Source organism: Oryx dammah, unplaced genomic scaffold (assembly GCF_014754425.2).
Source record: "Oryx dammah isolate SB20612 unplaced genomic scaffold, SCBI_Odam_1.1 HiC_scaffold_10, whole genome shotgun sequence".
Classification (NCBI taxonomy): domain Eukaryota; kingdom Metazoa; phylum Chordata; class Mammalia; order Artiodactyla; family Bovidae; genus Oryx; species Oryx dammah.
This window is the reverse complement of record NW_024070194.1, coordinates 31,438,515-31,455,438: the sequence shown is the minus strand read 5'-3', so window position 1 is coordinate 31,455,438 and position 16,924 is coordinate 31,438,515. Positions and strand designations below refer to the sequence as shown.

The window sequence follows — 16,924 nt, the reverse complement described above, 5'->3', positions numbered from 1 at the left end:
GGCGTGTGGACCCAGTAGCTGCAGCGTGTGGGCTCGGTAGTTGTGGCGTGTGAGCTTTGAAGTGCGCAGCCTTCAGTACTTGTGGCATATGGGCGTAGTTTCCTTGCAGCATGTGGAATCTTCCTGGACCAGGGATCGAACTTGTGTCCCCTGTGTTGGCATTCTTAACCAGTGGACCACCAGGAAAGCCCTGTCTGACTGTAATTTTGATCATACTTCTTATGCTTGGGTTTTGTTGAACTTTTTGGATCTGTGGATTTATAATTGTATCAAGTTTGGAAAGTTTTTTGCTATTATTTTTTCAGTCCTCTTTCCCTCCCTTCAGAGACTCCAGTTACCTCTATATTAGGCCACTTGAAGTTGGCCCACCTCTTACTGATGTGCATTTCAGTTTTTTTTTTTTTAATTCTTTTTTTTTCTTCTCTCATTACTGATTCTAAGAGTGAAAAATATTCACAAAGGTTTGCTCAGGCAAGTGTCACTCCTGGTCTCTTGCCACCTTGTTCTCATTCCCTTTCTTCCCATTCTCTTTCACCCACTCTGTTACTGATAGGTAACAAATCTCTGATAAACTCTTTTCTGTCTCTTTTGCACAAATGATCAGATACATTGCTGTTTTCTTATAAACTCTTCTTTCTTTCATTGAAGAGTAGCATACTATATGTAGTCATTTCTACTTTGCTCTTTTAACACTTTTCTCAGTGTATCCTAGAACTCTCTCTAGGTCAGTTCATTGAGAACTTCCTCATTCTTTGTTATAATTCGTAGTACAGTTGACCCTTGAACAATGCAGACTTGACCTACCTGGGTCCACTGATACATGGATATTTTTCAGTAGTAAATACTACAGTGCTGTAGTTCACGATTGGTTGAATTCATAATTGGATGCGGAGAAACTGTGAATGCAGAGGGCCAACTATAAGTTATACACACATTAACCCGTGTGTTCAGCTGTACTCCATTGTGTGGATTTATCTTAATTTACTCAGCCACTCTCTTAGGTATGTGTATTTAGGTTATTTTCAATATTATGCCATTGCAAACAGTGCCATAGTAAATAACTCTGTGTTTATGTATTTTCATATTGTTGGAGGTTTGTATACCTAGTAATGGGATTGCTGGGTCACAAGGTAAGTGCATTTGTAGTTGTGTTAGCTATTGCCAAATTTCCCTTCAGAAAGGTTGTACCGATTTGCATTCCCACTAGCAACATGTGAGAGTGCCTGTTTTGCCACAGCTTCCCCAGTAGAATGTGTTGTCATACTTTTTTTAAGTTTTGATAGTCTCATAGATGAGAAGTGATAGCTTAGAATTATTGTAGTTTGTGTTTTTCTAATTATGACTAAGCTTGAACACTTTTTCATATGTTTGAAGGCCATTTTATATTTTATTTTCATGTCTTTTTCCCATTTTAATATTGGCACAGTATTATTAACTGAAGCTATAGAATACAGGTTTTAGGTCTTTTGTCCATTGTTTTTTTGAGTTCTTTATATATATTTAGGCTATTAACTTTTTGTCTATGATATATATTTAAAATATTTCTTCCTTTTTATCAGTTGCTTTGTTTATGGTGGTTTCTTGCCATGCAGACTTTTAATATAAATTTATTAATATTTTCTTACATTGCCTGTGGATTTTAAATCATATATACAGAAAGGCTTATTAAGGTTAAAGAGGAATTTACCCATTTAGTACTTGTATGGTTTAATTTTTTAAATTTAGATCCCTGATTTACTTGAAATCTTCTTGTGTATATGATGTGAGATATGAATCTAATTTTATCTCTTGGCCCCAAATCCAGTTAGAATCCTATGTTGCTCACTAGCTCGGTGACCTGGGACACATTTTAATTAGCCAGCTCATCTGTGGGGAGGGTATCATGACAGACTGAAACACATAGGATTACAGTTGACCATTGAACAGCACTGGTTTTAGGGACCCAGACCCTCCACACAGTCAATATTCTGCATGTGACTTAAAGTCAGCCTTTTGTGTACACAACCCCTCCTATACTCAGTCATTCCATATCTGTGTTTCCTTGGCATCTGCAGTTCCACAGTCACAGATTCAACCAACTGCAGATCATATGTTACTGTGGTATTTACTATTTTAAAAGATCCAGATGTAAGTGGAACTGTCCAGTTCAAACCTATGTTGTTCAAGGATCAACTGTATTTGAGATAATATATTTAAATGCTTATCATAGTTCACATGGTAAACCCTTAATAAACTTTAACTGTCATTACTTTTAAAGAGGTTTTACAAATCAGTAAGACAAACTCTAATTAATAAACATACAGAGTATGTAAATAAGCAGGTAATGACCAAAGGGAAGTCCAAATGGCCATTGAACATATCTGAATATTCTGCTTCATTAAAAATCAGAGTAAAATAAAACAACAATGAGGTACCATTTTTCATTTGTCAGCATATTTTTAAAAGGACATTTAATGGACAGTGCTTACCTTGAAATAGGCACACTCAGATATTGTAAGTGGAAGTGTACATTGATGAAACTTTTTTGAAACCAATTTAGCAATATAGTTCTGCCTTTTTACCCTATAATTTCATTTGCCTTAAGGACATAATCAGAACTGTAGATAAAATTTATGATAAATTCATTGCAGTATTATTCATGATATAAGAAAGTTAGTAGCAATATAAATTTCCAAGAATAAAGGACTTTTAATAAACTTTGGTACAATCTATATATATTCTATGACTATACCATAAAAAAAAGACTTGAAGAAAATGTACCAGAATGTTAACAGTTCTTAGAGATTGTTGGTGTTTTTATTGTGTTCTAAAATAAACATATATTACGTATTTAAATTGAAGGGGAAACAGTCAGTATTATTTAAGGAGATTCATATTGCCTTTTGAAGTTTTGAACTCTTGACATAGATCCTGCATATTAATATTTGATTAGTGTTTAGCACGATGCACATCAAAGCTGAGAAGTACTTCTGTGGTTTCCTGGGAAACTGCTGTCAGTACTTCTATCCCTTGGATTCTTCCTCATTGCTGATGTTAAATTAGTATTATTAGAATTAATATATATTGCAATTTATAGAAGTAACATAATTCTAATTATTGAAAAGTGTAGAAATAAATTTTAATAGAAGAAAAAAATTCTTTTATGGTTAGTAACTTAGAACACAAATGGTGGTTCTTCCAACTTCCTTTCAGTAGTTAAAAACTAAAAATTTGACAAGAATTTCTTTTCTTTACCTTCCATTTCCTTCCTTTTTCTTTTGCAGCCATTTGCCTTTTTCCTTTGCTAATTTTTGTTTGCTTGCTATCCCCAAAATTCATGTTGTCCTCTTGTGTTCTTGTAAAAATCTGCAAACATATCTCTCCCTGTTTTTCTCATTCTCTGTCTCTTTGACACACTTTATTTATACCTGCATGCATATATCACAGGTTTGTGATTGTTTTATAAAATTGTGATCTTAATATATATAATGTTGGCTTCTTTTTTAGCCATTCAGAAGTTACTTTAGTCATGGAATGATCTCCAGTCATATAACAGAAAATAGGTAAGATACTTGGGAAAGAAAGATGAATGGTAATAGAGAAAATGGGGTTGATAAGGGAGTGGAAATGAGGGGAGAATCTTAGTCTAGAAGCTGGATCAAGAAACTATGAGTTGATTTTCTTACAGAGTAAGAAATCCATACTCTATAAAATCCTTTCACTCCTTTTATATTTATGTATTAAAACAGTTTTATATTAAACTGGGTTTTAAAACATTGTAACTTGCTAAAATCTAAAGAAAGGAATTTTTTTATTCCATCCCTAGCCTAGCAAAACTAGAGGAAGCAGGGTGTCTAAAGGCTTGGCAGGCATCAACTGTGGCTTTTAGGGAGTAAAAGGGATCCAGCATAAAGGTCCAGCCCCAGGAGGACATGGGAGCATGAGGGCTGCTGCACTTGTTTTCTTGTAGTGTTTCCTCAGCACCCATAATAATCAGGAGGGCCAAGCTGGGGATAGTTCCTCTGATCAATAAATGAGAGTTTAGTTCACTTCAGTCGCTTAGTTGTGTCCAACTCTTTGCGACCCCATGGACTGCAGCACGCCAGGACTCCCTGTCCATCACCTACTCCCGGAGTTTATGCAGACTCATGTCCATTGATGTGGTGATGCCATCCAACCATCTCATCCTCTGTCATCCCCTTCTCCTCCCGCCTTCAATCTTTCCCAGCATCAGGGTCTTTTCCATTAAGTTGGTTCTTTGTATCAGGTGGCCAAAGTATAGGAGCTTCAGCATCAGTCCTTCCAATGAATATTCAAGGCTGATTTCCTTTAGGATGGACTGGTTGGACCTCCTTGCAGTCCAAGGGACTCTCAAGAGTCTTCTACAACACCACAGTTCAAAAGCATCAATTCTTTGGCACTCAGCTTTCTTTATAGTCCAACTCTCACATCCATACATGACTACTGGAAAAACCATAGCTTTGACTAGACGAATGTTTGTTGGCAAAGTAATATCTCTGCTTTATAATAAGCTGTCTAGGTTGGTCATAACTTTTCTTCCAAGGAGCAAGTGTTGTGTAATTTCATGGCTGCAGTCACCATCTGCAGTGATTTTGGAGCCCCCCCAAAAAAGTCTGACACTGTTTCCACATCTCTTTGTCATGAAGTGATGGGACCAGATGCCATGATCTTAGTTTTCTGAATGTTGAGTTTTAAGCCAACTTTTTCACTCTTTCACTTTCATCAGGAGGTTCTTTAGTAGTTCTTTGCTTTCTGCCGTAAGGGTGGTGTCATCTGCATATCTGAGGTTATTGATATTTCTCCCGGCAGTCTTGATTCCAGCTTCTGCTTCATCCAGTCCAGCATTTCTCATGCTGTACTCTGCTTATAAGTTAAATAAGCAGGGTGACAATATACAGCCTTGACGTACTCCTTTTCCTATTTGGAATCAGTGTGGTGTTCCATGTCCAGTTCTAACTGTTGCTTCCTGACCTGCATACAGATTTCTCAAGAGGCAGGTCAGGTGGTCTGGTATTCCCATCTCTCTCAGAATTTTCCACAGTTTATTATGATCCACACAGTTAAAAGCTTTGGCATAGTCAATAAAGCAGAAATAGATGTTTTTCTGGAACTCTCTTGCATTTTCCATGATCCAGTGGATGTTGGCAATTTGATCTCTGGTTCCTCTGCCTTTTCTAAAACCAGCTTGAATATCAGGAAGTTCACGGTTCACGTATTGCTGAAGCCTGGCTTGGAGAATTTTGAGCATGTGAGATGAGTGCAATTATGCGGTAGTTTGAGCATTCTTTGGCATTGCCTTTCTTTGGGACTGGAATGAAAACTGCAAACTTTTCCAGTCCTGTGGCCACTGCTGAGTTTTCCAAATTTCCTGGCATATTGAGTGCAGCACTTTTACAGCATCATCTTCCAGGATTTGAAATAGCTCAACTGGAATTCCATCACCTCCACTATCTTTGTTCGTAGTGATGCTTCCTAAGGCCCACTTGACTTCACATTCCAGAATGTCTGTCTCTAGGTGAGTGATCACACCATCGTGGTTAGCTGGGTCATGAAGATCTTTTTTGTATAGTTCTGTGTATTCTTGCCACCTCTTCTTAATATCTTATGCTTCTGTTAGGTCCATACAATTTCTGTCCTTATTGTGCCCATCTTTGCATGAACAGTTCCCCTGGTATCTCTGATTTTCTTGAAGAGATCTCTAGTCTTTACCATTCTATTGTTTTCCTCTGTTTCTTTGCACTGATCACTGAGGAAGGCTTTCTTATCTCTCCTTGCTATTCTTTGGAACTCTGCATTCAAATGGGTATATCTTTCCTTTTCTCCTTTGCCTTTCGCTTCTCTTCTTTTCTCAGCTATTTGTAAGGCCTCCTCAGGCAACCATTTTGCCTTTTTGCATTTCTTTTTCTTGAGGATGATCTTGATCCCTGTTTCCAGTACAATGTCATGAACCTCTGTCCATAGTTCTTCAGTCACTCTTTATCTATGAGATCTAATCCCTTGAATCTATTTGTCACTTCCTCTGTATAGCCATAAGGGATTTGATTTAGGTCATACCTGTATGGTCTAGTGGTTTTCCCTACTTTCTTCAATTTAAGTCTGAATTTGGCAATAAGGAGTTCATGATTTGAGCTACAGTCAGCTCCCAGTCTTGTTTTTGCTGACTGTATGGAGCTTCTCCACCTTTGGCTGCAAAGAATATAATCAATCTGATTTCGGTATTGACCATCTTGTGATGTCCATGTGTAGAGTCTTCTCTTGTGTTGTTGGAAGAGGGTGTTTGTTATGACCAGTGTGTTCTCTATTAGCCTTTGCCCTGATTCATTCTGTATTCCAAGGCCAAATTTGCTGGTTACTCCAGGTATTTCTTTACTTTCTACTTTTGCATTCCAGCCCCCTATAATGAAGAGGACATCTTCTTTGGGTGTTAGTTCTAGAAGGTCTTGTAGGTCTTCATAGAACCATTCATCTTCAGCTTCTTCAGCACTATTGGTCGGGGCATAGACTTGGATTACCTTGATATTGAATGGCTTGCCTTGGAAAAGAACTGAAATCATTCTGTCGTTTCTGAGATTGCATCCAAGTACTGCATTTCGGACTCTCTTGTTGACTGTGATGGCTACTCCATTTCTTCTAAGGGATTCTTGCTGACAGTAGTAGATACAATGGTCATCTGAGTTAAATTCACTCATTCCAGTCCATTTGAGTTTGCTGATTCTTAAAATGTTGATGTTGACTCTTATCATCTCCTGTATGACCACTTCCGATTTGCGTTGATTCATGGACCTAACATTCCAGGTTCCTATGCAGTATTGCTCTTTACAGCATCAGACTTTACCTCCATCACCAGTCACATCCATAACTGGGTGTTGTTTTTACTTTGGCTCCGTCTCTTCATTCTTTCTGGAGTTATTTCTCCACTGATCTCCAGTAGCATATTTGGCACCTACCAACCTGGGGAGTTCATCTTTCATTGCCCATCTTTTTGCCTTTTCATACTGTTCATGGTGTTCTCAAGGCAGGAATACTGAAGTGGTTTGCCATTCCCTTCTCCAGTGGACTGCATTTTGTCAGAAGTCTCCACCATGACCTGTCCGTCTTGGGTGGCCATACACAGCATGGCTCATAGTTTCATTGAGTTAGACAAGGCTGTGGTCTGTGTGATTAGATTGTTTAGTTTTCTGTGATTGTGGTTTGTAGTCTGTCTGGCCTCTGATTGAGAAGGATAAGAGGCTTATAAATGAGAGTAGATCTTTCTTTTCTTTTCTTCCCTAATTCCAGTCCAATCTGATAAGGAGACAGACTACCCTGACTAGGATTCAGAGTCATCTTTTTCTGCTCAATGTGTCACTTAGCTTAAATTAAGCATTGGAATAGAATCAAAGAGTCATGTTTACTTTTAAGAACCATAGTTTGATGCCTTACAGTGAAAAGAAATGCAAAGGATTTTCCGCATGGCATCCTCTTAAGTGAAACAGGTGTCATTTTGGGGGCTCCGGAGAGCTCTAGTACCATAGTCCTTTATGTCTCAGCACAGAAGAGAATTCAGCAAGAGGCAAAGTAATAGGTAAGAAGTGATTTATTAGAATAGGATGCTTTTGAGGCTTACAAAGGAGCAGTTGACAGATACCACATCTCCAAGAACCTTCTGGGCTACAATGTTATAATCATAGAAAGTAGGGAGGGCGAGATCTTCTTTGTCTCTCTGGAGTAGAAGTCATGCTTCCATCATCAGCTCCTCCTCTAGATTAAGCAGGAGAGTTTTCTTGTCCCTACATGGTCAAACTAGGTCCACAAATTGTTGTTTTTTTGATGGGTGCAGAGAGCATACCCTAGCTTACTGAGCTCACTGGGCAAGATGTGGGTCTCATGTCACCAGTGTTTTAATGTTTTGGGACGTGTTTCGTGCTCCTGTTGCATGGTTTTGTGGTTAAGCAAACCTACTTTCTTGAGTAATCATAAACTTACAGGGGTCTACCATATTCTTTCTACTTACAGTCTCCTAGTGAGATTAACTATTTAATCACCTGCTTTGGCCCTGGTGGCTCAGATGGTAAAGCGTCTGCCTGCAGTGCAGGAGACCCAGGTTCGATCCTTGGGTTGGGAAGATCCCCTGGAGAAGGAAATGGCTACCCACTCCAGTACTCTTGCCTGGAAAATTCCATGGACTGAGGAGCCTGGTGGATTACAGTTCATGGGGTCGCAAAGAGTCGGACACGACTGAGCGACTTCACTTTCACTTTCACTTTGTCCCTTTACTCTGCCCCTATCATAAGGACACTTTCAGGAAAGAATATGGGATAAAAAAAGCTGACTTAGTCTGTTTTAGCTGCTGTGACAAAAATATCATAGACTGGGTAGCTTATAAACAACAAACATTTATTTCTCCATTACAGTTCTGGAGACTGGGAAGTCCAAGATCATGGCACTGGCAGGTTTGGTGTCTGGTGAGGGCCTACTTTCTCATAGATGGCTGTCATTTCACTATAACTTCATGTGGCAGGAGGGGCAAGGGGATCTCTCTGGAACCTCTTTTTATAAGTCTCTTTTATAATCTTGTTCATAAAGGCCCTATCCTTATGACCTAAGTACTTCCCCAAATCCCTCCCTCCTAATACCATCACTTTGGTGGTTTGGATTTTAGCAAGTTGAATTTTGGAAGGATACAACATTCAGTCTGTACCAGAAAATATCTTTTTAAAATACCCTATAGTTATTGACTATTTATTGAGAAGGCATGACATACTAAACAACAGATACATGATTAGAAAATAAACCAGACACAGTCTCTTCCCTCATAGAGTGTGTAGCATGGTGGAGAAATAAGGCATTAATCAAACATCCTCACACACACAAAAATATGTAATTGCAAAACTCTGATTCCTTGAAGGAGAAAAGAACATGGTTACTGTGAAGACCACACCCCAGAGCTGACCTCTGGGGGTAGATGTGAGTGATAAGTAGGACTAATTAAGGGAGAAAAGCAGTGGTCCTGAGATGAAGGTACCAGAAACATAAAAGAAATGTGTGTGAAGGAAAATAAATTTGAGTTTGCCTGAAAAGGGGAGTTGGGAGAGAGTGGCCTGTCATGGAGCTAAGGAAATTGTCTAGGCCAGACTATGTAAGTCCTTGTTGGCCATCTGAGAAATTTCAGCCCTTCTAAAAGGAAAGGCTTTGTGTATTTAAAAGATTGTCTTCTCTGCCATGTGGAGAATGGATTACAGAGGGCAGAGTGGAAAGCACAGGAACTATAAGGAAGCATTGCAGCCAAGAGGAAGGAGGGAAAAGGGGGGATGGTTGCAGGAATGGGCAGGTATGAGAAAGTTTGCAGCTGGGCTTTCCTCCTTCTCTCCTAAAATCTATACAGGAATGGTTAACAGCTCTGTTGTCTGTCTTTAGTGTATCACAACTGCTATCATTCTGGAAAATGTATATTTCTATCAAAATGCTGCTGTATAAAATTGGGATTTTGCTCCATCTCAGCATCATGAACAGCAAACTTATAGAACTTTCTCCTTAAGCAGCAGGAGAAGTTGAAATATAAATGTGGCTTGGGTTTAGTTATGTCTTCTCTTCTCAACTAACAAGGAGCATTAGATGGACTGTACTGATCACCTTGCTCAAACTGTAGGATGCCACCCAGAGAAGCCCAAGAATGTACTCATTTAGAAGTTTCCTTGGCCAGGAATCTCTTCACTAATCACATGTTTTTGATTTGCCACTCTAGCCCTAATAGGCAGCCATTCGTTCTCTTTGGTAATCATTCCACACGAGAAAACCTCAATGCTGGCAACTTTAACTTCCCTTCTGAAGGGCACCTAGTACGCAGCACTGGTCCCAGTGGGAGCTTTGCCAGACACATGGTGAGTGACTTGACTTCCTGGTGCTTAATTGGTTTTATTATCAATTGGGGAGGAGGGGAGCTGGATAAATGGAACCTTTCGAATTAGTGAATTAATTTAACTTTAAACTTGAAGTTGTTTTGGTGTAAAAAGGGATTAAAAACTGTTTTTATATAAAAGTACTAGGTATGATTTGAAAGCATATTTAATTTTAAAATAGTTTAAAGGAAAAGGATAAAAAAATACAAGCCAAACTTTAAGATAGCCAATTAGTATCAATAGTAGAATAAGAATTTTAAATTAACTTGAAAATAGTCATTCCAAGCCTAAGTTTATGTCTTGACTATTACATTTCAAGTGCTGAGAGAGAACTATCACCTAGAAATCTATATCCAGTGAAAATCCCATTCAGTAATGAGGTAATCAAGACATGCCCAGGTGAAAGTAAACTTGAGAGAATTTGTTACCAGCAGACCTACCTTAAAAGAATGATTAAAGGGGGACTTCTCTGGTGGCCCAGTGGCTAAGAGTCCACGCTCCAAATGTAGGGTGCTCAGGTTCAATTCCTGATCGGGGAATTAGATCCCACATGCCTCAGCTCTGAGTTTGGATGCTGCAGCTGAGAGTTCACAGGCCACATGTTGCAACTAAGATCCAGAGCAGCCAAATAAATACATAAAAATAAGTATTAATAAAAAAGAATGACTAAAAGAAGTTTGGGTGAAATGAAATGATTTAAAAAGGAAGGACTCTTGGAACAATAAGGAGGATGAAAGAAGACAATGATGAAACCAGTACATTTTTTTGTATACTTTAAAACAGTGAATTTTATCTCAAAAAATTAGAAACCAGCCCCAGTGCACATTCACATTGTGGATGATATAGCCAGTTTCTGTTTTTAGGTCTTTATGACTCCAAAGCCAAAGGGCTTTCACTCATTAATTCAGTAATCCTTATTGACTATGTTCCAGTCACTATGCTAGGTTGAGGAAAATATTATTTATGGTCTTTGCCTTGGAGGATCTCACAGACTAGGAGAAGAGTCAGTGAGGATTGTGCTCTAAAATGTTTGGAGTGATAATTTAGCCATCCATTATATACCTTAGAATGGCTAAAACACTGACAACACCAAATGCTGGAGAGAATGGAGCTTCAGAAACTCTCATTCATTACTGGTGAGAATGCAAAGTAGTGCAGCCACTTTGGAAGACAGTTTGGCAGTTTCTTACAAAACTAAACATCATTTTATCGTCAGTTATGCTCCTTAGTATTTACCAGAAGAGTTGAAAATTTATGTCCACACAAAGAGCAGCTACACAGAATTTATTTATAACATCACTTTTTATAATTGCCAAAACTTGGAAGCAATCAAGTTGTCCTTTAGTAGGTGAATGGGTAAATAAAACTGTGGTAAATCTATATAGTGGACTGTGTTCCAGTGATAAAAAGAGCTATCAAGCCACAAAAAGACATGCTGTTGCTGCTGCTGCTGCTGCTGCTTAGTCGCTTCACTTGTGTCCTGCTCTGTATGACCCCAAGGACTGCAGCCTGCCAGGCTCCTCTGTCCATGGGATTCTCTAGACAACAGTACTAGAGGGTATTGCCAAGCCCTCCTCCAGGGTATCTTCTCGACCCAGGGATTGAACCCAGATTAGGGAAGCCCCACAAAAAGACATGCAGGGACCTAAAATGCATATTGCCAAGCTGAAGAAGCCAGGGACTTGCCTGATGGTCCAGTGATTAAGAATCTGCCTTGCAATTCAGGGAACGCCAGTTCAATACCTGTTCTGGGAACTAAGTTCCCACATGCTGTGCTGCAACTACTGAGCCTGCACATTCTGGAGCTTGTGTACCACTGGTAGAGAGCCTGAATGATGCAACTAAGACCGGATGCAGCCAAATAAACAAATATATATTTTTAAAATGTTAAGCCAATCTGCAAAGGCTACATAGTGTATGATTTCCACTGTGTGACATTCTGGAAAAGGTAGAACAATGGAGACAGTACAGTAAAGGAAATTCCCTGGTGGTCGATTGGTTAGGACTCTGCACTCTCACTGCTAAGGGCCCGGGTTCAGTACCTGGACAGGAAACTAAGATCCCACAGGCTATGTGGTACAGCCAAAAAAACAAAAGAACAGTGGAGATAGTAAAAGATCAGTCATTACCTGGGGCTTGGGAGGAAAGGAGAATAGATGGATCACAGGGGATTTTTAGGAAAGTGAAATTATTCTATATGATACTAAAATGATGAGCATGTCATTATACATTTGTCAAAATCCATAGAAAGTACAGTACAAAGAATGAACCCTAATATAAATGGTGGACTCTAGTTAATAATAATTTATCAGGACTTCCTGGTGGTCCAGTGGCTGAGACGCCACGCTCCCAATCTAGGGGGCCCAATTCCCTAGTCAGGGAGCTGGACTCCACATGCCACAACTAAAGAGCCCATGTGCAACAACTAAGATCCAGAACAGCCAGATGATAAATAAAAATAAATATTTAAAAATAATAATTTATCAACATTAGTTTGAGTTATAACAAATATAATATTATAAGACAAATAATAGGGGAAATTGTGGAGACGGGGGGAAAGAGAGGAGGTAATATGGGAATTCTCTATACTCTGAGATCAGTCTTTCTTTAAACCTAAAACTTTTAAAAATAGTCTATTAAAACAAACATTTAGCAGATTACACAACTTTTTATAATAATCAGAGTGCTTTATTATACAAATAAGAAAACATAATGAAGTCAAGGAACTTACTTGAGAGCTGATCCTGAAGTGGTGGGGGCCCTATTTATGAACTTCCATCTTCATTCAGCTCTGTTCCAAGGTGACATACTTAACATTTCCATTTTGTGCTATTTGTGAATAATTTACATATTAAATAGGTGATAATAAATCTGCACATTCAGATTATCTGAGCAGTTTTACATTATACATGCAGATCCTATTGTACCAGTTTCCTTTTTAGTGTAAACATCAATAAAAATTTTTTGAAGTATAGTCAATTTACAATAGTGTTAGTTTCAGGTGTACAGCACAGTGATTCAGTTATACATAGACACACACACATATATGTATTCTTCAGATTCTCTTCCCTTATAGGTTGTTATATTTTGTAATATTGGCTATGCTATACAGTAGGTCCTTGTTATCTATTCTATATATAGTAATGAGTATATGTTCATCCCAACCTCCTAATTTGTTCCTCCTCCCATCCCCCTTTCCCCTTTGGTTGACCATACATTTGTTTTCTATGCCTGTTGGTCTCTTACCATTTGCAAAGTAAGTTTATTTGTATTTTTTTCTTTTTTTGGTTCCACATATAAGCGATAACATATTTATCTTTCTCTGGCTTACTTCACTTACTGTTTTAATCTCTAGGTCCATCCATGTTGCTGCAAATGGCATTATTTCATCCTTTTTTGGCTGAGTAATAGCCCATTATGTATATATGTACCACGTCGTCTTTATCTATTTATCTGTTGATAGACATTTATGTTGTTTCAATGTCTTAGCTATTGTAAAGAATCCTGCAGTGAACATTGGGGTGCATGTATCTTTTCCAGTTAGAATTTTCTCTGGATATGTGCCCAGGAGTACAGGATCATATGGTAGCTCTATTTGTAGTTTTTTGAGGAGCCTCCATACTATTCTCCACAGTGGCTGCACCAGTTTATATTCCAGCCATGCTGTAGCAGGGTTCCATTTTCTCCATAGCCTCTCCAGCATTTATTATCTGTAGACTTTTGATGATAGCCATTCTGATCAATGTGAGGTGATACCTCATTGTAGTTTTGATTTGCATTTCTCTAATTAAACATGTTTAGCATCTTTCCACATGCCTTTGGCCATCTGTATGTCTTCTTTGAAGAAATTTTTTCATTATTTAAATCTTCTGCCCATTTTTTCATTGAGTTGTTTGTTTTTTTGATATTGATCTATATGAGCTGTTTGTATATCTTGGAGATTAATCCCTTGTCAGTAGCATTTAAATAAATTTAAGGTTAATATATGCTTACATAAATTTCTGACATCATCTAAGGAAGCAAGTTTGAAATACATGGCACCTTGGAAAAACAAGCCTTTAGTTAGGGAAAATTTGGAAATCCAAGGAACATGTTGGAAATAAGCCTATTAACCAACAATTAGATTTATGTACATGATTTTTCATTTAGATTCATGACTATGTTGATCATATTTACTATGTTATGATTTAGATTAGTCAGAATTAAATCTTCATTTCAAATCTATAACTTGGGTTGTAGAAAAATGCCATTATTTTCTCTTGTGACTTAAACAGTGGAGTGAAATAGAAGGAATGGATATTTGTGTTATATCTAGCTATTTTTAATATACTATATTAATTTCTTTTCCTTTAGTTCTTGTGGTAGCATTTTTGCATTTTGAACCTACTATCCTAGGAACCCTGATGAGATGTTGGATTTTCAAAGGAGAAAAGGACATCCATTTCCATCTGTATAAATGAACAACTAAGCAGGGAAGAAAAATAAGAATTTAAAAATCTAGAGAACTTATTTTCTCTCCTGGAAGGCCTGTGAACAAAGATGAAATACAGATGAAGGTGGGGGCCTGGGTATCACCTCCTTTCCTGAGTTTGTAGCTGCCCCTCCACATCTACATATCATGTCAACCAAGGTCCTCACTGTGAAAGGTCTGGACTAAATATTAATGACAGTCAAAACCTAAGCACATTTCATCTTCTTTTCCTTCTAAATTGTTAATTCTTTAGCATCCTGGGTTGACCCAACAGCAACCTCACAAAATAGCCGAAGTTAACACACAAAAGATATCTTTGGGAAAACAAGAGTTAAAGGTGACCTTTTGCCCTAATGCCTTTCAGTTCAGTTCAGTCACTCAGTCATGTCCGACTCTTTGCGACCCCATGGACTGAAGCACACCAGGCTTCCCTGTCAGTCACCAACTCCGGAGCCTACTCACACTCAGGTCCATTGCGTCGGATGCCTTTAAAAATTAATAAATCAGCTATTGGTAAAATAAAATGGATTTCCATTAATTATACACTTTTTAAAGTCCCTCCTCCTTTTTTACTTTTTTTTCTGACATCCAGGTAGTACAGTGTGTTTCACCAAAGGGACCTTTGGCTTGTTCAAGAACATACTTTTTTGGAGCTACTCATGTTCCTTACTTGGGTAAGTCCATATAAGTTGTCTCACCAGCTTGCCTATTCTCCCATGAACTAGAGATGGACTCAGGATTTACTGCTTTACTCAGAAACACATTTTATAGCCTCTAATTCCCTCTCTGGTTCCAAGTGGAGAGTTGTGCCTAACATGTTTCACACAGAGTGTATTTCAGGAGGAATAATTATCAGCTCAGTATATATTAGTTCTAATCATATGTAAGACCATGTAATTGGTATCAGAGGGAAGGCAAAGATGAGTCAGTTGCAGTTGCAGATAGTGGGGGGAGATACGGGCTGCAGTGGGAGCTTGGATGACTCAGCCAGGTGCCTGTTATTCTTATGAAAACAGTGAGGAAGAGCCACAGTAGAAGGGTACCCATAAGCTGGGAACATTGACAGGAGCAAGTGTCAGTGCTTTTGAAAGTCTAGGCTGACTAAAGCTGCCCTCCTTGCTGGGCTAACCAGAAGCTACAGACATCCAAAGAGACTTGGAGAAGAATAAATGAGGATCCCAGCACTGGTCCACAGAGGAGAGTACATCAGAAACCAGGTTTTTCTCCTGAGAGTTTTTATTTTTATGTAAGCTGGGAAATTCTGAACATAACATGATTTGAGTTGAATTAAGGAGATGAACAAATGAGGTAGAACTGAGCCTGTTTACTTACACCTTCTTTTTAAAAAAATTAAATATAGAGGCAGAAACTTTCTGAAGCTGAAGATTCCACATGTCTTCTTTGGTATTTAGTGGTGATGCTGAGTGTGTTGTCAAGATCATTGTCCAGGATAAAGGTCTAGGAGGATATTCACAGAAGCTAGGTTTCACTATTATTTGTACTTGTACAGTATTTAACTCAAAAGAAAAAAAATACAGTCCTTGACATCTCCTTCAAAATAGGAAATTCTAGTCTTGTAAAGTGTTTGCATTTCCTGTAATCTCACGTTCATAATAAATGGTCCTCTTTCACAGGAGATGACAACAAACTGCCCAAGAAAACTGAACAAATGTAAGTCTTCATTTCTATTACACTTTTTCTTTCTCAGAGTTAAGTTACTCAGAAGTTGAGACCATCATATCTACCTCCTTTTGAGATTGACTTTGGGTGGGACATTTGGTTTAAGACTGAGCAGAGCTGTGTAGTCTCCCAAGATGTCTCAGCCCCGTCTCTCATCTCGGAGTCTAGGCTAGAGACTCTGCCAGGTTTGCCATCTGTTCCTCTCTCCAGAACTCAGAGACTTCCTACCTGCACATCCATGCATTTAAATACCATAACTCTTCTGTTTTTTTTTAAAAAAAAAAAGAAAAGCCAGGCTTCCTTATTTATTTCTTTTTTTGGCTGCACTGGGTCTTTGTCCCTACAAGGAATGAGCTTTCTCTGGTTGTGGCGAGCGGGAAAGTTACTCTTGCGTTGTGTGGGCTTCTCGTTGCTGTGGCTTCTCTTGTTGCAGGGCTTGGGCTGTAGGGCGCATGGGCTTCATCAGTTGCGGCTCATGGGCTCACACGAATCCTATTGGATGAGGGCCCCACCCTTAGGACTGCCTTTAACTTTACCTTTTAAAAGCCCAGCCCTACCTCCAAACGTTGAGGGTTAGGGCTTCCATATGGATTTTGGAAGGACATAATCAGTCCATAATAATTCAGGAATCTCTGAATTACATAAAGGGATTTTCATTCAGAAATATGAACATTAAATAGAGTTCTGTTATTACCTAATTAGATATCCTGGCATAAACTAGTTAGATCTGTGCTTCCCAAAGGTAGGGGACAGACCACAGAGAATCATTTAAGGATCTTTTTAAAAAGATATGTTTCCCAAGCTATAGTAGTTCTCAGAATCACTAAATCTGACTTTCTGGAGTAGGACCCATATGGCTCTGTCCAAAACATATAAAGTAATATAGTCACACTAG

General features: G+C 38.5%; 1 protein-coding gene across 5 annotated transcripts in view; it reads left to right on the top strand.

Moving 5' to 3' along the window:
- Nucleotides 1–16,924, top strand: part of DNAAF9 (dynein axonemal assembly factor 9) — a 169,920-nt gene that overhangs the window by 68,103 nt on the left and 84,893 nt on the right. For all 5 annotated transcript variants that reach the window (XR_005722339.1, XR_005722340.1, XM_040247852.1 and 2 more), the window contains exons 9-12: nucleotides 3,487–3,542; nucleotides 9,725–9,860; nucleotides 14,942–15,023; nucleotides 15,984–16,020. Coding sequence is in view for 3 of the 5 variants with exons in the window: in XM_040247852.1 (XP_040103786.1) it covers nucleotides 3,487–3,542; nucleotides 9,725–9,860; nucleotides 14,942–15,023; nucleotides 15,984–16,020 (311 nt within the window). In the remaining 2 variants the exon portion in view is untranslated. The remainder of the gene's footprint in view (nucleotides 1–3,486; nucleotides 3,543–9,724; nucleotides 9,861–14,941; nucleotides 15,024–15,983; nucleotides 16,021–16,924) is intronic.